The 21,060-nt window shown below is 47.6% G+C and overlaps 1 protein-coding gene across 1 annotated transcript in view; it reads left to right on the forward strand.

The window, feature by feature from the left end:
- Positions 1-19,427, forward strand: part of ATXN10 (ataxin 10) — a 207,959-nt gene extending 188,532 nt beyond the window's left edge. The window contains exons 11-12 of the mRNA XM_023734618.1: positions 18,412-18,599; positions 19,102-19,427. Coding sequence (XP_023590386.1) covers positions 18,412-18,599; positions 19,102-19,104 — 191 coding nt within the window. The 3' untranslated portion in view covers positions 19,105-19,427. The remainder of the gene's footprint in view (positions 1-18,411; positions 18,600-19,101) is intronic.
- The last annotated feature ends 1,633 nt before the right edge of the window (positions 19,428-21,060 follow it).

Here is a 21,060-nt window from a genome sequence, read left to right on the forward strand (position 1 = left end):
AACCAAGAGGATAGAGAGCTTGCTCATTCTTGGCTGTGTCTCTGGTGCCACATAACCTAGAGGATAGAGAGCTTGTCCCTTCTTGATCGTGTGTTTCAGAAGCCTCGTATCTGATGGGTACGGTTAGACGATAAAGCCATGAGCCTCAGACAGTCTCAAATCCACACGCAGAGCAGCTCCTCCCAACTCTGCCTCTCAGGGGGCTGCACCCAGATCCCAGCGGCCGTGGCTGTGCATGGGGCTTTGCAGGCTCCTTTGAACCTGCATTCCGCACAGAGCTCACCAGCCACAAGGAAATCCTTTTATTGCTTCAGGCTGACATCTCACCTCTGGCCCCAGACAGCATCACCCAGCGGCAGCCCCCACATACTCGTCGGATTTGACTAAGTCACGTCAGCAGCCCCATCGTCAAAGCAGTCCTCAAAGAGCCCAGTTTTGCTTTCACTGAAATTCTGCTTTCAAAAGAGCTAGCCATATTTAGGATGGAAGAAAATGTGACCGCCCACGTAGGAAGGGCTCCGTAAATGCTATTGTTATTATTTAAATGTGTAATTACTGCCAAAGTTAATTATTTGCCAGTTTTTCTTTTTGCTTTGGTGTTATTTATTAAAAAGAGCAGTGATTTTTGGATATGTGTAGGAAGTTAATAAATAACTTTTTTTTATTGCCCTACTTAAATACCATTACCCCACAGAAATAAGTATTTTGGAAGACACTTGAGAGAGTGGGTAGCCGGATTTTGGCCCAGAGAAACATTTTCCAGGTAGCCCTGACTAATGTCAGCATTTTTGCCTAAAGCGACCTTAGTCAAATTTAGCTGTGACAGAGAAGGGTCTAGTCAAAATATTGGTGTGCCGCAGCCATGTCCACCCTGTTCGGTGGGCACTCCTTGGCTGTTTTGTTCAGAGGTCATGGTTCTTAGCAGGAAGCATTGTAGTCTCTGCACCACTTACTAGGACCAACAGTGGAAAAAAGAACGTGTGCTGGGCGTGTATCTGTTCTGCAAGGAAGAGCTCCGGTGGCACTCAGTGAGCGGCACCCACCAAGTCCAGTAAATGACAGGCACCCGTGCGGAGCTGTGCAGAGCCGTGCAGAGCCGTGCGGCTGCTGCAGGAGGAAAGGCGAAGCCCCTGCCACAGCCCAGCTGGGGAAGAAGATGCATCAGCACGCTTACGAGAACGAGTGCCCAGGGATGGATGGAGCAAGCCCAGCCTGAGGGACTCTACCAGCACATGGCCCGCCTCTGGATCTTGCGGGTACACGGCTTTGACTCTAAAGAGCTAGAAAGAAGCACAGAGGCCGGCTTTCCACCTGGAGTTGACTGCTTCCTAAGGATAAGACTGGGTACCCAGAGGGAAGGGAAACCTCTGATTGCTTTGGGCTTTCTTATCCTAGTGGTTTTGTAAGTCCTCAGACATCCCATTGCTTTGATGACGGTTAAAAATACAGAAAACATAACAATAAAGCAAACTTTGAGACATATGCCCCTTTCAAACCCTTACCATTCATGGGGCTGAAAGCCTCCTCTGAGGCATACCACGCTCTCCTGACCCGTGGCAGTGGCCGTGGAGCCAGGCTCCGAGCCCAGATGCAGTCAGGACCCAGCTGGCCCCATCTCCAGCTGGGCAGTGTGCTGTGTGCTGCCGGGAAAGGCTGTTTGGGGTGTGGTAGTGGTGGTTACGTGCCGTCAAATCAGTTCCAACTCAGCGACCCTTACAGGACAGAGTAGGACTGCCCCTTAGGGTTTCCTAGGTTGTAATTTTTACTGGAGCAGGTTGCCAGGTCTTTTCTCCCACAGAGCAGCTGGTGGGTTTGAACCGCCGACCTTCTGGTTAGCAGTAACAGCCAAATACTTAACCATTGTGCTGTCAGGGCTCCTTGTTTGGGGGGTAGGGGTGGGCAGGCCACATGCTGTGAAAAAGCCTCTTTGGTGAACAGCAGCCTGGGAAAAGCAAAACCGGAAGGGGGCTGCATTCTACAGACCCAAGCCTGCAGTTGAGATTTTTCCCGTGAGTTTGGTGATTCTTGCTTAAGTCTTGCCTTCATTTTTGGTATGTGGCCTACTTTTGGAGCCCTTGCAGCACAGTGGTTCAGAGCTTGGCTGCTAACCAAAAAGTCAACAGTTTGAGTCTACCAGCCGCTCCTTGGAAACCCTATGGGGCAGTTCTACTCTGTCCTGTAGGGTCACTATGGAGCCAGAATTGACCCGACGGCCATGGGTATCTAATTGGTAGAACCTGTGAACTTCATTTGGCAATCTGCCTCAAACTTCAAGTCTCAGTTCAGTCATCCTAATTTTAAAAATTATATTTATTTTGAAATATAGCATGCAGAACAAAAAAGTGAAAACAATAAATACATATAGTTTACAAATACTTATAAAGCAAGCATCCAGTTAACCAGCACCCAGGTCAAAAAGTAAAACCTTACCAGGCTCCCTTCCTCTCAGCCCATCCCCATCAAAATGCATAGCCTGGTCTTGGGGGCTGGCACGTCCTTGCTTTTCTGTAGCATTAGTTCCTGTCCATGCACTTAAACAGTGTACTTCGGGTTGGGCATTTTTGAAATTCATATAAATAGTATCATAGTTTGTATTATTTTGCCTTCTGTCATTCTAAATCATGATTGTGAAATTCATCCAAATCGATGCATGTAGTCTATAGTAATCCATTGTAAGAAAATTTAACATTGGAAGTGGTATCTTGGGTGAAGGGTGAGACAGTACACAATACAGGGGAAACTAGCACAACTTGTACAAGGAAAGGTCATGGAAGCCCCATAGACACATCCAAACTCCTTGAGGGACTGAATTGCTGGGTGGAGGGCTGTGGGGACCATGGTCTCGGGGAACATCTAGCTCAGTTGGCACGACACAGCTTATAAAGACGATGCTCTACATTCTACCTTGGTGAGTAGTGTCTGGGGTCTTAAAAGCCTGTGAGCGGCCATCTAAGATACTCCACTGGTCTCATCCCTTCGCGAGCAAGGGAGAATGAAGAGAACAGGATACAAGGAAAAGATTAGTCCGGAGGACTAATTGTCCACAGCTACCAAGGCCTCCACCAGACTGAGTCCAGTACAGCTAGATGGTGCCCGGCTACCACCACTGACTGCTCTGACCAGGATCACAACAGAGGGTTCTGGACAGAGCTGGAGAAGGATGTAGAGCATAATTCTAACTCACAAAAAAAAAGACCAGATTTACTGGCCTAAAGGAGACTGGAGAAACCCCGAGAGTATGGCCCCCAGACTCCCTTTTAGCTCAGTGGTGAAGTTATCTCCGAGGTTCACCGTTCACCCTGGGACTGGACAGCCCCGTAAAACCAAATGAGACTAACGAGGTACAGGAGTCCAGTGACAAGGGCCGGAAGGCAGAAGGGGACAAGGAAGCTGGTGATAGGGAACCCAAGGTTGAGTAAGGATATTGTTGATGTAGTGTGAGATTGCTAACCATTGTCATAGGGCAACATTTGTAGTAACTGTTAAATGAGAAACTATTTTGTTCTGTAAGCCTTCATCTTAAGTGAGAATAACAGCACAATTGGAAGAGCGTAGTCAATGTCACTGAACTGTGCATGTAGAAATTTTTGAAATGGTGTATCTTTGGCTATGTATATTTTCAACAACAAAAAAAAAGGTTGAGAAGTTAGAGGGTTGACAGGTTGTGGGGTTGTTAACCAATGTCATAAAACGACATGTGTACTACTGTTCCATGAGGAACTATTTGTTCTGTAAGCCTTCACCTGAAGGACAATTGAAAAAACAAAAATTTAACATTGTGTGTTCATTCTGCCAGAGCCCTGGTGGTACAGTGGTTAAGTGTTCAGCTGCTAACTAAAAGGTCAGCAGTTCGAATTCACCAGCCGCTCCTTGGAAACCCTATGGGGCAATTCTCCTCTGTCCTATAGGGTCACAATGAGTGGTAGACACTGGTACTGCTATGAACATTTTTGTACTGTTCGTGGGTCCCGGCACACATGTGCATGAGGTTTTTTCCTAGAAGTAGAATTTCTGGGTCTTAGGGCAGGTACAGCTTCAACCTTTTTCTAGATAATGCTAAGCCCATTGCTGTTGAGTTAATTCCAACTCACAGTGACTCTGTAGGACAGAGCAGGCTGCACATCTTTCTTCGAGGAGCGGCTGGTGGGTTCAAACAGCTGGCCTTTTGGTTAACAGCCCAGCGCTTAACCACTGTACCACCAGGGCTCCTAAAATAATGCTAAGCTGTGGTCAGAAGTGGTTGTACCGACTTACATTCCCATCAGCAGTATGAGAGTTCCCTTTGCTTTATATTCTTGCCAACAGTTGTTGTCAGACTTTTTAATTTTTTCCCTTCTCATGAGCAAATATGTCACTGTGATTTTAATTTCTCTAATTGTTACGTACATTTCTATGTTTCTTGACCATTTGGATTTCCTGTTTCATGAAGAATCCGTTCAAGTTTTTTGCCTCTATTTTTGTTGAATTTTTTAATCTTTTTTAAATTAGTTGATTCATAGAAATTCTTTCTATAGTCAAGATACAAGTTCTTTGTTCAGTTACATGTGTTGAAAGAGTCTTCTGCCTGTGGCTGGATTTTTACTTTCTTTGTGGTATCTTTTATTATTATTATTATTCATTGAGGCATAAAGTGCAAAAATTTTAAGGGTATGTCTCAACTGTGTGTACAGCCGTGTAACTATCACCCAGATAAAGACGTAGAACCTGTCCGTTGCCCTAGAAGGCTCCTCATGCCCCTTCTCCGTCAGCACCCGTCCCCAGAGCTGACCTCCGCTCCGAAGTCTGTCCTGTGGAGTTTCGATGAATTAAGAGTCGTCAACTGTGATGTTGGCAGACTGATCGGTCTTTCCCTCTGTGGGTAGTGCTTTCGGTGCCTTGTTGATGACCCTGGGGTCGTAAAAAATAATCTCCTATATTTTCATCTAAAAGCTGTGTAGTTCTGCCTTTCCCATTTAGCTGTATAATCTACCGGAAGTGATCTCTTATTTATGGTGTACAGCAGAGGTGCAGTTTCTTTATTTCCCCCTGTGGTTATGCGGTTTTCCCAGGATGGAAGAGACCTCTTGCCCACGCCTCTGCAGGACTGCCCTTGTCATAAATCATTGTCCTTACAGGTAGGATTCTGCTTCTGGCTTTCTGTTCTCTTTTCAGTATGTCGCTCTCTGTCTCTGTCCCTATGCTGATACTGCTTTATCTGCATTCCTGTGACTTTGTAATCTGGATATCTGGTGGGGTAGATTCCGAGTGTTAAGCCTGCCTTGCATACCTTTCCTATATCATCTTTCTTCTTTGTTGCTGGGTTAGTTCGCTGATGTCATTCGTCCATCAGCATGTATTTAGTGAGTACTTGCTATGATAGGTGCTGTCCTAGCTGCTGGGAACACAGGTGACCAAAAAGAGACGCTGTCTCTGCTGTCATGGAGCCCTCAGTCTACAGGGCAGACGCTTGTGCCAGGCTTGGAGACAGGCGTTAAGGTTACCCAGATGAACACAGCAGGGCCTTACCTCAGGAAGCACCTCCTGTGCCCAGCCTGCACTGTATTGTGAGCTCCCTGAGGGTAAACACATGCTTTACCTCTTTCTGTGCAGTACCTGGCACGGAGCATGCAAGCAGCGTCAGCCTGGATGGAGCTCATCTTCTCCCGCCCCTTCCCGCACTCTTCATGGCCTTGCCAGGTCCTTCCTATTTTCCCTTGAAGCACATGGCCCACTCATCCTCCTCTCCCACCAGTGCACCACGCTCCCCTCCATGACTTGCACGCACTGTTCATCTGAGCGGGATTCTCCCCTGCAGCCACACTGGGCTAATGCTTTTTCGGCCTTCACATCTGGCTTTAAATGCTGTTTATTCAAGGGGAGTCTTCTATGATTCCAGCGCCAGTAAGGCCCCCTCTTATTGTTTCATCTTATCCTGTAATTGAACGTCTTAACTGTTATACCAGTTTGTAATTATGTGTTTATTCCTTTCAAGTGAATGCCTCAGGGAGATCAGAAGCATGTTTATCTTGTTCACTGGGACATCAGGCCAGGCGGCTAGCACGCGATCCTTCACGTGCTGGACACTTACCGAATAAACCAGTGAATATGTACACACACCACCTACTCTTCCTCCTCCTCCTTCCCCCGTGGTGATTACCTTCACTTTCCATCCCATAGTTAGAAATTGGCAAAGGGCGAATGAGGAAACTCTAAGACATTGTGTCATAGCTAATGGAATCTGCCCGTGGCATCAGATTCTGGTTGGGAAACAGTGACTTATAAGAGACGTTATACAGTTCACGTATCTCTAGGGGCGTGCTAGAGAACAAATGAGTTGATAACTGAATTGCTAAGCAGGGAGTTTTTATCTGTCAACAGAGGTGGTGTGGTCTGGCTTTCTCTCTGATACCCAAAATCTTTAGTCCAGCTTTGTTGACTAAGGGATAAATGACTCATAATTGATAACAATAGCTAACACATATTGAGCCCCCCTTTCATGGCAGGCATTGTGATCGTATTTATCTTCATGGCCACTCTATGAAAGAGATACTTTTATTATCCTCATTTTGTAGAAAAGGAAATTGAGGCAAGAAACATTTGGTAACTGGCCTCAGCCATGTGCTGATGGGCAGCAGGAATGGCAGTCTGAGCCTGGACTTCTGCCTCCAGGGACCAGGAGCTTGACCTCTGGGCTGTACCATCCTTTGACATAGTCAGAGGGCGTTTGTCTCCACTCGTCATACGGATGAGGAGACTGAGGCCAAGAGCAGTGAGGCCGCAGGCTGCTGGGTCCGGAGCGGAGCTGGGGCTGGAGGAGCCTGAGCCCTCAGCCCGCCCAGGGCTCCAAGCTGGAGCTGGGGCCATGGGGCTCAGGCACCCGGGGTGTGTTATGTGACAGGTGGCATGCCAGCACATGACAAACATCTTATGTGACCCTTACATGGAAGCTGTTCATGTTTCTAAGTGAGGTTGTAGGAATTACCCAGGTCTTACTCTCAACATTGGGACTCCTGGTTGGTCCCCTTTCCACTCTCGCCTCCCTCCAAACTACCTTCCACACGGCTACCGAGAGAGCATCTGGATGTCTCTACTTCGGGTTCTCACTGTATTGGAATTAAATACAAACCCCTCAGTACGCCCTAGAGATCTGGACTCAACCTGCCTCTGCCTCATTCCCTAGGACTCTCTTTCCCTCGTTCTTCTCCAGCCATGCAGGTTTTCCTCCTAGTTTCTTGTGTTGCTCGAGGCTTTGGCATATCTGCTCTCTGCCTGCTGCTGCCTCTCTCAGCTCTTCAGATGACTGGTTTCTTTCTGTCACTAGGGTCTCGGCTCCTACGTTACCTCCTCAGAGAGGCCTTCCCAGGCCTTCCGTGCCTAACACAGCCCTGCAGTCGCTCTTGAGCGTACCATCCGGTCAGGTTTGTTCATTGCTTCAGTGCCACCTCCCGCTAGACTGTAACTCCCTGAGGGCAGGCCCTGGCCGTCCCGCCAGGTGCTGCGTCCCCAGCACCAAGCATAGCACCTTACGATCTGCCGGATAAGTGGGTTTGATTAAAGTCTTGAGAGACACGTGGATGTGTGATTCACGGTTTAAGTTTTTGTTTATATCTAAATCCCTTGCTGTAACTAAAATTCCAGCTTAAGTGGCAAGAAGCATATTGTTTCTAGAGAAGAGGAAAAAATGTTAAAGTATTAAATTTCTGTAATTGAATAAGATTCCCCCTCCCCCCCGCAAAGTGAAATACTCAGTACTTCAGAAACGTGTCAAGAAAGAGTTTTGGAACTTAATGTCACCACCCCGATCAACTTGGCTTTTAAGTAGCCTGGTGTTATTAATGGTCTTTATTTTCAATTAATGTTGGAGTTATTTGCATGTTATACGTTTCCACTGAAGGTTGTCCTGGCTGAAAATGGGTAAAGCAGAGCCTCTGCCTTGATGAGGTTAAGCTGGAGTTACAGGTCTCCATGTTGAAAGAAAGAGACAAGAGTGTGCGCAGCCCCCGAGTCAGCAATCACGAATAGGAGTAGAAGCAGATGTCAGAGAATGGAACTGCCACCGTCTTGTTCAGTCTGCAGCACAGGAGAGGTGAGGGCGCACACCTGTGCATCTGGGCCTGTTCCAGCACGTGGGCCACCCCCAGTCCTGACTACCTGCTGACTTTTAGGAGCTGTCTGGGTGGGGTGGCGAGGGGTGCGAGGGAGAAGGGTGAAGAGGCAAGCAGCGTGGCCGTGGGCACCCAGAGAGCAGACCAGCCCCAGGTGACTGGTGACCACCCGGCCAGGACAGTGATAACAGGCACACAGACAAGAGCAGGCAGTATGAGAAAGCGGCCTGACTTCAGTATCTGCTGTGACTTGTTTATTCCACAGCCCGCCCAAAGTGCCACACTGCTTGTGTTCATTTAATCCCTCTTGTCTTAGCACTGTTTTTGACCCTTGGCTATACTTTATTAATGTTGAGATGTCATTAGTGCTAGACCAACACTAATCTTCTGTAATTTAGAAAGGATTACTTACTTTTTCCACTTTAAGTTTGAATTCCATTTTGAACTGTTAGTTCATTAGCTAGTTCCAGAGATTGTCACTCTAACTGGTATCTGCAGGCTTATTTTATTGCTCAGGATCTCTTTGAAGAAAACGGGGCCCTCTTTCCACTGTCATCAGGTCTGCCATACGTTTATTGGCTGGTAGCCGTCAGAGCCCCAGGAGGAGGACCTGCCCTGCCCTGCCCCTCCTGCTCTGGGCTCTCGGCTGACGGCCCTCACCAGAGAACCAGAGAGTGCTCAAGCAGGAGGCGGGCGGCGCAGAGGGCGGGTGCTGGCCAGATGCTGTGTCCAGACCCTGGCTACTGTTGCTATTATTTTCTGCAGAAAAACTGACAATCTAAGTTTTAGTTTTGGCGTGCCTGAGAGACGCATTCCTTTTACGAAGCTTTGCCTCCATTGATGGTAGCGGTGTACTCTGCGGGCGGAAATTCATTTGAGCTAGCTCGTTATTTGATTAATTTCTGTATCCCAAAGAGTACAGATACTTCATAAACATCCTCTTGCCTAGCAGATGGGGTCCTGAGTGAGCTACCTAAGTGTTTCTGCTGTGCTTCCAGCGGCCTCCACTTAGAACTTCCTATGTCATTGGGCTCCAGTGACCTGAGAGGTCCCTGCAGCTTCTCCTCCCACCATCTTGGCAATGGCCCTCAGCCAGTACACTTCCAGCAGTGAGCCTTGGGTTTGGATGGAAGCACTGGGGCAGTAAGCTTTCTTTAGGAGGTGACTGTCTCCAGAATGTCCCCATCCACCCCCAACATGAGGGCCAACATCGTGTAGTGCATGTGCGGTGTCTTCGCACACATTTATTTAGTAACGTGATACTTGTAGCCCAGATCCAGTGGCACCCCACCTTTAAGGAGGCTGAAGCCAGGCACCAAGGTGACACTCACCCAGCACATGTTTAAAGCGTGCCCACTCGTATATGTGCCAGGAGACACAAAGATGAATGAGTAGGAGTCCAGCCTGCAGGTGAGTGTGCTTTCCCTAGAAGGAGCTGGAGGAGTGACATGAGAGCAGAGTAAGAAGTGGTGATGGAGTCCGGGTGCGGAGGGGAGGGACCCGGGAGGCTGTGATGGAGTCCAGGTACAGAGAGGAGGGACCCGGGGGGCCGTGATGGAGTCCGGGCGCGGAGAGGAGGACCCCGGGGGCCGTGATGGAGTCCGGGCGCGGAGAGGAGGACCCCGGGGGCCATGATGGCGTCTGGGCGCGGAGAGGAGGGCCCGGGGGGGGGGCCCTAGGGTAGGCTCTAGGAGTTGCTGGTGCCACCATTGGTGAGCCTCGGCTACCTGCAGGCGCTCTGCTAAGGGTGTTCTAAACATGTACTAGGCGGTTCTCCAGGAGCCTCCGCCGTGACCTTGGAGCAGAGTCTGCTGTGTGCTCAGTTACCCTGCCGCCCCAGATACAGATGGAACGACTCCATGGCCCCAAAGCCCTTTGCTGTGGTTTGAGTCAGAAGTGGTCTTGGTTGTTTCTGATCCTGAAACCTGTTGTGTGACATCGATGCCAGACTGTGACTGCTGTGTGCCACACTTGCTTTCAAGTGGTCAGTAAAGTGGTTCCAGAATATGTCATGGACAAAATTAGTTTCAGTGCTTCGGGCTTCTTTACCACCAAAACACCCCGTGGATGTGAGGTACCTGCGAGCGCAGCCATTGCGGGGCCGCAGAGCCTTTTGGAGTGGGAAGTCCTTGCGATGACTCCATCTGGGCAGGGCAGGAAGAGATCCTCTTCCCATTACTTCACTGCAGAGCTGACAGCTGCCCCGAGCCGCAGTTACGCTCTGCTAATCTTAGATGCTGTGCTTTCCACATCTGGGACTTGGAAAGGGTTAGCCAGCCAGGGTCGGGCCAAGGGCGGGTGGTTACAGCAGCACTGACGGGCCGGCCCCGCGGCCTCACCCATGGGGCGTGCTGAGGAAATGGACGTTGTGTAAGACGGAAAGATGTCTCAGGCGTCACACCTCCTCTCTCCCTGGAAAAGGTCAGTTTATGGAAAGTAAACTGTGTAGCAGGGACAGTGAGTGTGGCCTTCGTGGCGAGGTCGTTGAGAGAGTCCTGATGTGGGTGATGCCCAGAGATAGGATTGCTGTAGCTGACAGAACTCAGCAGTGGGTTCTGTGGGGCCTTGGCACCACTTCTTTACCCTTCTGTTTCCCTGGGACGCGGAAGCCAGGAAGGCAGCCTCGGCTTTTACAACAGTGGCCTCAGTGAAGATGGAAACTCTTTCCTCATCCTTGGAGCACATATTATACACAAGTGTGAGATTGTAGTCTTCAGATGGTGACCTGTGACTTACAGATCTGGCGAGTACTTGTTCCCCACCCTCTTGTCTTAGTGTTTTCCTTTGACCGCTTTCAGTACCAGCGATTAGCCATTACCTGATAAATCAGAGGGTAGACACGCGCATGACTCCAGCTTGTGTTCAGTGCTGTGAAGACAGAACGTACTACAGGACCCAAGGCAACGCGCTCAGCCCTGCACGGCAGCAGTGAACCACAGATGTTCCCTCATATTAAGATACAAAACGCAGCGGCAGGAAACTGGATACCAGATAGCCCAGCAATTTGGAGGAGGAAAAGGGAGCCCAGATGGGTGGTTTGTGGTGTTACTGAGCATGCGCTGGCTCCACGCAGGGAGACCCTCTGTAGCACGTGCACAGGGAAGACTACCACTGCGATTTTCTGAACGAGAAGAGCAGGGAGTTGAACTCCGTGACTTAAATGAGAGCTGAGAGCAAGAGGTATTTCTAACTGACAAAGGCAGAAGCGAAATGAAAATGAAAGCAAGTTAACCTGTGCAGGCAAACCTTGTGGCGCTTGGTTTCCCCCACCAGGGTCTCCATGTCGTCCCTCCCAGCCCCTCTCATTCGTGAGTGATTCGTAGGTTACCACCCTCTGCCGCCCACAGCGGTGCTGTCTTAGCTGCCAGAGAACCTTCCAGTCTGAGCGCTTTCTCCTTCCCTGCTCTCTGCTCAGACAGCCGCTGCTCTGACAAATCCCTTCCTCCACAGAGGCATACGCGTCCGCGAAACCGGGGGTCCTGGGCCTGTGGGTTGGAAGTGCCTTTTTCTTTTCTCGGAAAGCAAATACTTAGAGAGCAGGACGGAGGGACATGGCGGCCATCTGGTGGTAGGGCTCCTGGGAGACCGGGCCAAAGAGCTGGGCCCACCAGGGGACAGGTCACCTGACGCAGCCTGAGTCCTCTGACGGCAGGTGGCAGGAGCGAGGCAGGGTGTTAGAGCAGGGAGCGGAATCTGTCGGGCCCACTCGGCGCTCTTCCTCCTTGGCCGCCGGTAACTGGTGTATTTACAGGTGTTTTGGTTTTCAGCAATGGAAAGAATTTTCAGAACAAGTTTTAAACTGAACTATTTTGTACTCTGAAAAAATTCCTAAGATAATAGTTGAGATACAGCAGAGGTATTTAATAAGCATACTTCTTTTGGGGAAAACCTTGTCATAACCCATGGAAGATAATTACATGGCTTTGTCAAAGCCTACTGAATTCGGCTTGCCTAGTGTTGAGCATCCGCCTCATAGGCCAGCCGTGTAAAGGTGTTTGATGCACACTCTGCACCCTGCTAAGTCTTATGGTTCGGGAAGGTGCACAGCACATAGATCCCCCGCCTTCACAGGCTTTGATCTCTAAAATTAATGTTTAAAAATATGTCCTGGAAACAAGAAAGTTAAATATAAATCAAACCCATTGCCATCGAGTTGATTCCGACTCGTAGCGACCCCATAGGGTTTCCAAGGCTGTAAATCTCTACAGAAGTAGACTGCCACATCTTTCTCCCATGGAGCCACTGGTGGTTTTGAACCACCAGCCTTTCGGTTAGCAGCGGATCACTTTAACCACTGTGCCATATGTATATACATGTATATATGTGTATATGTCCTGAAAAGCTAGTACAAAACATTCTTAACGTATTTAAATTGTTTTAAATAATATAAGTGCTTTCAATGCCAGTACTTTTTTAAGTTTTATTTATTCTTTCGTTCAGCAAATTGAGTGCCTTCCATGTTTTAGGCTAGAGGCTGGCAAACCTCTTCTGTAAAGAGCCACATCGTAAGTGTTTTAGTCTTGCCGCCCATACAGCCTCTGCCTCAACTTCTCAGCTCTGCCCTTGTATCATGAAGGCAGCCGTAGACAGTATGTAAAGGAAGGCGTGTAGCTGTGTTCCAGTAAAACTTTATTATGAACACTGAAATTTGAATTTCAAATAATTTTCACATATCACTAAATAGTATTTTTTTTCAACCATTTAAAAATCTAAAAACCATTTTTCACTTTCAGCCATCCAGAAACAGCCATAATTTGCTGACACCCGTCCTTGGCAGTCTTCTAGACAGCGGGGAGGGCAGTGGGCAGAACAAGGTCCCCTACATTCCAGTAACCTACAGGACTTTAAACCCCATTGATTTTAATAACTAAAAGAGTATTGCCTTAGTTAGATGGAATCTTTCTCATCAGTGAATTCCAGCTTTAGAGTTTTACCTCATCTGACTTTACCCTAAAGGTGAGTTTGGCCCATAAATCTGCTCACCAGTAATGACCTTGTCATGAAGTGTCTTTTCCGTGTGGTGTCATTTCCCAGCTAACATTGTTCTGCCTACTAATATCTGGTCACCTAACTTGTACAAGGTTCAGGGTTCAGACTTGCACCTAGGTCGGAATCCCAACACATTGCAGCCTCAGCATGAGTGTTCACAGCCTTACTTTCCCCTTCCCGGCACCCCTCGGGGTGCTCATTAAAGCCTCTGTGGTCTTGGGGGCCTGGGTCAGATGCCGGAACGCTGCTGTGGAGAGCGCTGGCCCTGTGGGATCCTCCCTCTGGTGCTGAGCGAGGGCTGCTGGGCAGTTTTGCAACAAACAGGCTCACACCTTCTATTTGTAGTCACTATGGAAACGTTAGAAGCTCCCTTTCTAAAGCTAAGCACACAATGAAGCACTTCAAGTGTTGGTAGGATTAGACTTTAGAAGATGTTTAATTTTCTCCCCCACTCTTTCTTTCTTTCTGTCTCTTTAGAGAAGGAACAAGAAGGCAATGTGAGTATTAGCTGGGACTTGGTTTAATCTCCCTGTGACACTCAGGGCCGCCGAGGTCCCTGCCCACCATCCGAGGTCTTGGCCTCTCGCAGCGCTAACAAGGGAACTCATCCATATTCATGACCCCAGGGGTGGGAAGCTGTGAGGGACAGTGCCTCGGAGCCAGGTTTGAAGATGGTTTTCTTTGCAACTCAAATTGCGTGAAAGGAACAGCTATAAAAAATGAAGTCTGAACCCGAGACAGCAGTGCTGAGATGTTCTCATTGGAAACGGGGGCAAATTAGAGGGCCGTCGTGTGGTGTTTAATGTATAAGTAGACAACACAAACCCCAGACCGTAGAGAGGGGCAGATGCCCCATACCCCCAGCCTAAGGAGAGGGGATGGCAGCCACGCGATTCTAACTTCCTGAAAGAAGCCCTCCCAAGGGAAGGAGTGAAAATTCATCTCACAACATGTAAGGTTGTTAAAGGTACATTTAAGTGAAAAGCGTTGGGGATTTTGTTATTCATTTAGTTTTCTTTTTTTATATAATTTACTTTTTGTTGTTGAGAATATACACAACAGAACGTCCACCAATTCAACAATTTCTAAATGTACAGTGACCGTGATTATATTCTTAAAGTTGTGCAGCCAGTCTCACCCTCGTTTTCAGAGTTGTTCCTCCGCCACTAACATAAACTCACTGCTCCCTGAATTTCCTATCTAATGTTTCAAGTTGCTGTTGTCAATTTGATCCCATATAAATAGATCTTAAAAGAATACAATGATCAAGACATTCTTTAGTAGTGAAGCTAAACTGTTGTTTAAAGAAGACTTCAGGGAATATTTCTGGTTTAAGGTTTAAAGATTATCTCAGGATATAATAGTTTCAGGCATTCGTCTAGCCTCCAGAAAGTCTGGATTCCATGAGAATTAGAAATTCTGTTCTGCATTTTCTCCCTTTTGATCAGGATTCTTCTATAGAATCTTTGATCAAAATAATCAATAATGGTAGCCAGGTACCATCCAATTCTTCCGGTCTTATGACAAAGGAGGCAGTTTGTTCATGGAGGCAATCAACCACACATTCTATCTCCTCCTCCTATTCCTGACCCTCCTTCTTCCTCTGTAGCTCCAAGTGAATAGAGACCAGCTGTTGTACCTTGGATGGCCACTTGCAAGCTTTTAAGACCCCAGGCACTACACGACGAACTAGGAGATAGAAGCACTAAACACAATATTGGGCCAATTAGTGATTAAATTTTCTTCTTGTTTCTAATGTTCAGGGTACTGAGCAGGAGTTGACTCTGATGTTGTCTTGTGACCATAGTTCTTCCCAACCCTTCCCCTCCCCTCGACTTACACCTCATTTTGCCCTTTGAAGATCAGCTTTGGGAAAAGAAGACAAAAAGGTGTTTTCTTCTTTAGACTGCAGTGCCTCTTCTGTCAGGTTGTCCCTTTGGTGACTATGCCAAGAATCCGTTCCTTGTGTAATTCTCGATGGTCATGGTGTGTCTGTGATGTTGGATGCCTAAACGCTGACAAGCTTTCGGGCCGCCACCTTGGCCATGCACAGGCCACTGCTGAGTGAGGTCCCTGGGGTGGACAGACTGCCCTGAACTGTTGCCCACCTCTGTCTGGGTCCCTCTTCCTTATAAAATGGGGGTCATGTGAGTTATTTACCTACAGAAATTAGCTGCCAAGCCCTTGAAGGATGAATTGCTATTAAAATACTGTGCTGACAGTATTTCACAGCATGTGAGAGGCAAGTTGCTCCCCGCAGAGAACGTGGTCACACCGTCCTTTCATCCTGCCCATGTGGGATGCTCCCAGTGTTTCGTTGTCATGGTCCTTGTATTTACGCAGTCCAGCTTCCTCGCCTGGGTGCCTTTCTATCAGTTTGCTTTCATCTAATCTCTCTGCTTTGCAGAGCCCTGAGTCAGGAAACCACGCTGAGGACAAGAAGGAAAAGCACACGCCCGTGTGGGTCCCTGCAGTTCCCAAGGCCCCACCCACATGGCAAGTGGGAGATCTGTCCATCCGTTTGTTCATCCGGTAGACTGCCCTGCGCTGCACTGGAGACAGAGGATGGAGCTCATGGAGACATCTGTCCTGCTTATAAGGGAGGAGTCACAGTTTTCTAGGGCAGACAGATATAAACAATCATGACTGACATCATTTCAGTCAGCACATACTGAACGTCCGCTTTGGGCCACAGCTACCCTGAGAGAAGTGTGGTGTGATGAGAGCTGTAGGAACATGGCAGGGCAGCTGACAGGTTGGTGTAGAGGGGTAGGTAGCGCAGTCCGGGGAGGCTTCCCAGAGGAGGGTACACCTGAGCTGAGCCCTGGAGAATTCTTATGCTCCAGCTCAGCATGGAGGGGCAGGTGCTGGGGAGGGAATCGTGGACCAGCACGGGGTCAGAGCTGGCATTTGGTGTTGCTGGAACATGGAGTGTGATGGGCACCTGGTATGGAGGTGTGCGAGCTGGAGGTGTGTGCTGGGTGGTGGGGAGTGTGCCGTCCGGGCGGTGGGATCCTCTGAGACCCTGGGGGACAACGGCACTTTCCTCCAGAGACTGGTTTGCCCCTGGTTGTGACCACTCCCGGCCCCCCTACAGTCTTCAGTTGCCCTTCTAAGTGCGTTTTTGAGATTTCCATTTTCCTGTTGTTAATTACCCATAAATGCATGACCATGGCATTTTAGAAGGAAGAAAAGTGTTTTGCTGCTATCACTTCCCATTTAGAAAGTTATATACCTGAACTGAAATTCCCCAGTCTCAAGTTTTTGTGCCTAAATTTACCCCCAGGCGTTTGACTCTCAGCCAGCTCTCCTCCTGATCACCGCCTCCCCTCATCCCATGGAAGGTGAGGAAGTGGGTTTGTATAATGTCATCTGGATGGGAGATCAGTCACAGCAAATAGTTCCTTGCTCAGAAATCCACTCATACGTTGGAAGTGTTTGACACCAGGGCCCATTATTTTTATTCTCGCCGCCGGCACAAAGCGGGGATTCAGTGAGTGTGGCAAAGATGAGGAAAATTCAAATTCAGTTTTATGCATTTGAGGCTGTGTATGGATTCTGTCTCTAGAAAAGAAATGCAGCCTTAAAGGGACCTAGAATTTATCAGTAAAGAATAACAGACAAACGCAGAATGAGACCATCTCTCCATCCAGCATGAGTGAGTGATTATAGAGTCACCGTCAGCTTGGCACCAACAATTCCTGTTCTCTCCATCCGGAAAAGTCAATCATTTATACCTACAGGTGGTTTTGGTGATAAACCTCCAAAGACCAATTGGTCATTCACTCCACAAACATATGCTAGTCCTTCTTTGTGCCAGGCTCTGGGTCTAGCCCAGTGCCCCGGAAATAACTGGCCCAGAGTGCCTGCCTGTACAGTGTGGGGTTCAGTGCTGGGACCCCTCCACATGGGGAGTCGGGGAGGGCTTGTCTGGACCGGGAACTAGCTTGTGTGTCAGAGGGACCCCTTATGATGGAGCAGGCTTTTAAAACCCCAGGAAGCGCATTTCAAACATAAAACTGCTATACTCCTGCGTCTCGGTCCTCTAACTTTAGTCGGCAGGGAGAGAAATGGAGAGATGAATTTGCTTCATTTTCTTTCCCAAACAGTACAAGAAAGAACCCCAGGGTCTTTGAAGGCTTTCTCTTGGCGTCCAGTTTAGGTTGGGAGAGCTAGAAAGATCTCAGAGCCGAGCCTCACCACCGTGCTGGGGAGTCCAGGCCGGAGCAGAGTCGGGCACTCCTCAGCTGAAGGGCCTGATGCCTTTTGGATGTGCAAACACCCAAACTCTGGTGTTGGAAATGCCTGAGTGGAAACATCATAATTAGCAGGGAAGAAAGACTCGTTTTTCTTGATACCTTCCATCTGATAGTGGGCAGGGAGGCCTTTCTCTGGCAGAAGTGTTTATTCCACCCTTGGTTTGCACTGCCTCTCTGGGTCAGGGGGCTGGGCCCACCTGGGCAGGGCCCAGCCTCAGCGGTCTCTCAGGTGTCCCTGGGCCCAGCCACTGACAGCCTGGCCCTACAGCCGTTTTTACCAAATCCCTTATGAAAAGGTAGGTAGGAGTAATTTAATGCTTTCATGAGGTTTACCTGGCTCTTGTTAACTAAGTAAAATAACTGTGTAAATAATCAGTGACGCTATCTTGTTCTTCATAAGTTATTTTCTGTCTTGATTTGAAGGACACCTTGCAGAACGTTTAAAATTAGGGCCCGAGGCACAGCAAGGCCATTAGGATCAAATAGTTTCTAGAGAGCACAAGTATTCAAAGAAGCACACCAAATCCTTCAGAGGCTTCCCAGCTTCATGGTTAAAACGCTGAATGGGAGAAATTCCACGCTGACTCCTAGGAAACAATCCTCATTTCTAACTGGGCTTAGGTTAGGCGGGCCAATTTTCCTGTCTTACTCTAACTGACATCATTTTGTCTGATTCTGCCCTGCTCCTCTTCCTCCTCCCCTGGTGCCTCAGTAACATAGTAATCCAACAAAAGAGTGCGTGCATGTGTGTCCTTATGTTCGTGGACTTCAGCTGTAACTATTCTAAGCCTTTGCTTCCTCATTCACTCATCAAATGCTGAGTGAGTGCCCTCTATGTGTGGGTCACCAGACCTCACACACTCGTGCTGGGCATACATGTGCACATGCGTGCGCTATGGCTTTTCAGTTTTTTCCTGCTTTGGATCCATACTCAGTACATTCTCGAGAGAATGGTGTTAATCGGCTGGGTTTTTGTGTTCCTGTGCCCCCCTGCTCCTTCGCCAGGAATTTGGCCTAAGTGCCCTGTGAAGTTAGGAGACAGGCAAAGTATGTTGACGGTTCCTTCACTCTGGCTGCAGTTCTGACTCAGTGGGTGGTGTACACAGTCCGAAACCTCACAGAAGACAATAGCCAAAACCAAGATTTGATTGCAAAGATGGAGGAACAGGGGCTGGCAGACCCATCTGCACTTAAAAAAATGGGTTTTGAAGTTGAAAAGCAGGGTGAAAAGCTGATCCTGAAGTCTACTAGTGAAGCGCCCCAGCCGGTGAGTACCCTCAGGTGACCGCCCCTTCCTCGTGGTTTGCAGAGAGCTCCCCACTCTCCACTGCCTTCCGCGGGGCAGGGTTCCATACACGAAATGGGTGGGACACCTCGCTTCTAAAATGGTTTACCAAAGAAAGCCCTAAATATAATTGCAAACAATTTTTTGTTCGAGCTTTATGCTGCCATTTTCTTAAAAGAGTTAAAATTTCAAACTTACTTATTCTGAGGGAGAAGTATAAAAAAGCATGAGTAAAATTTATACATGACCTGAAAGTAAGCTCCTGACAAGAGTGAAATTTTCTTTAAAAGATAGCTAATGCTCAACACAACAAGAAACCCAAAACGAAAACCCGGAAAACTTGTATAATATGGAGTGAGGGTTTTCAGGTCTCTTGGTTATTTCTAGTCATGGACAAAGTTCTCTGTTCTGTTTTTTTCTTTGCCCCATGATTCTTGTAAATAGACTTGTTATATCTGCAATTTTGTTTCTTTTTTCTTCCTAGTGAATGAACTCTCCACTCAACTATCTGAATTTTTGGAATCTGTTTGACGGATTTTCCATGTTCTGCAGTCTGTGAAATTCCAACTGTTCGAAGATTTATAAGTACAAATCCAGGAACATGTAATCCTTTAGATAGTAGAGTTAAATGCGTATAAGCTTAAATGTGTAAGTAGGCAAATATTCTGCTATTCCTTTGCTTTGAAAACGTAACTGTCTGGTTTGCCTTTGTCCCCATGGATACAATGTGCGTTTAAGTAATAGATTGTACTTACTGTGGCAGCAAATAATAAAGTCTTCTCTTTGAGGGCACATCCCTTGTTTGGCAGAGACTTGGATGTTTGCTTGAATTCTGTTTGTTCCTTCAGATGGCAAGTCAGCCCCACTGCTTTTATTTTCCTCTTCTCATTGGGTTTTCTGAACTCTGGCAGGCAGTTGAAGTAGTTTCTCACTGTGATTAATTCTAGCAGTCTCTTTTCACCCCTTCTGCCTTTCCAAAACATTGACAAGACTCATTTCCAGTTAATTAATTTGAGAGATGCTGAAGAATAGAGACCCCTACCTCTTCATGTTAGGTACTCTGCTCTGTTGTCATCGAGCCTGCTCCTCTGGAATGTGGCAGGGAATGAGACGGGTGGGAGGAAGCGGGGGCCATTAACTCTTCTCATTCCAAATGGTCCTCCAGTTACGCTTCTTACAGTCCGTCATGTTCCCAGTCAGTGCCCGCATCTCCCCCACCTTCCTGCGGTACCACAGTGTCAGAGTACATCACAGTCTTCTCCAGTGTCAAGAAGCACCAGTCTCCGAAAGGTGCTGCTCGGTTTTAGCCACGGCTTCACTGTAATTGCAAAAACAGTTTTGGGGAACAGGCGTTCATTTGACCTACATCTGTCTGTCTGTCTACCTATTGATATACACGTGTCAAAGGTAGAGCTGGAACAAATGTGCTTTGTAACCACTAGATGGTCAGTATAAACCAAAGAATGTCTAGTGGGAGGCCACGTGGTGAATTCTCAGATTATCTTCGTGAACAACCATGTTACTAAACTAACTGGAGATTTTGCACAGTTCACGTTACACCCTGCAGAATAAAAACAAGGACTCAACCAAAAATTTTACAAAAATACCAATTGTCCCACAGTAAAGTGCTCCGAAATATTTTATAGCCAGACTTAAGTTGCTTTGTAAAGACAGCTTACACGTGTTAAGAACGAAAGGAAAGTTTTCCCATACACTATCTAATGTACTCAGTATAGCTTTGAAGGAGTTTCAGTCTGTAGGATTGTGGTAATCTATGAATAACATTTTCTCTCTGACATTCCATCAGTAAAGAAGCCATTGCAGAATTTAAAATGCACAAAGAAGTTATTCTCTCTGGGACACAATGAGTTAAAATCCTATTCTCTGAATGGAAGCCTGGCCAGAGGAAAAACAGTGGGGGTCCCTTTTTCCTTTTAACAAGTTTGCAATAGACACTTCTTTTTTTCCTCCCTCAATGGATGTATGCACACCAGTGGAATCACACAAACATGGCAGTATAAGCCATATAATAACAAACACAAATAAAGAAAAGAGAGCCTTGTGCGAGTACAGAATGGGGTAATGGCTATGTGTTTTCTAAATAGAAAATCTGGGGCTTGCATAGTGAAAACATGCTGATGGCTGCATTGTGGCTGCCTTTCGAGGCCCCTGGATAGATTAATTCTCGAACACAACGGCTTCCCTGTCCTCGACCAGGGCACTCCGAGCTTCTGAGAGCCTTGTTTTACATGCTATAGAGGATTAAATCACCACCCCAATCAGTCATTTAAGAAAAAATAAAAAGCAGGCCAGACTTACAAAACGTGTAAAGAGACAGAATGGTCACAGCAAGGTCTGTGACCGTGTTACTGCTTTCAAGAGCAGTGACAAAGCAGTTCCATTTCTTAGCCTGCTTCATTTTAAAAAAGATAGCGGGGAAAGG

Source organism: Trichechus manatus, unplaced genomic scaffold (assembly GCF_000243295.1).
Source record: "Trichechus manatus latirostris isolate Lorelei unplaced genomic scaffold, TriManLat1.0 scaffold00069, whole genome shotgun sequence".
Classification (NCBI taxonomy): domain Eukaryota; kingdom Metazoa; phylum Chordata; class Mammalia; order Sirenia; family Trichechidae; genus Trichechus; species Trichechus manatus.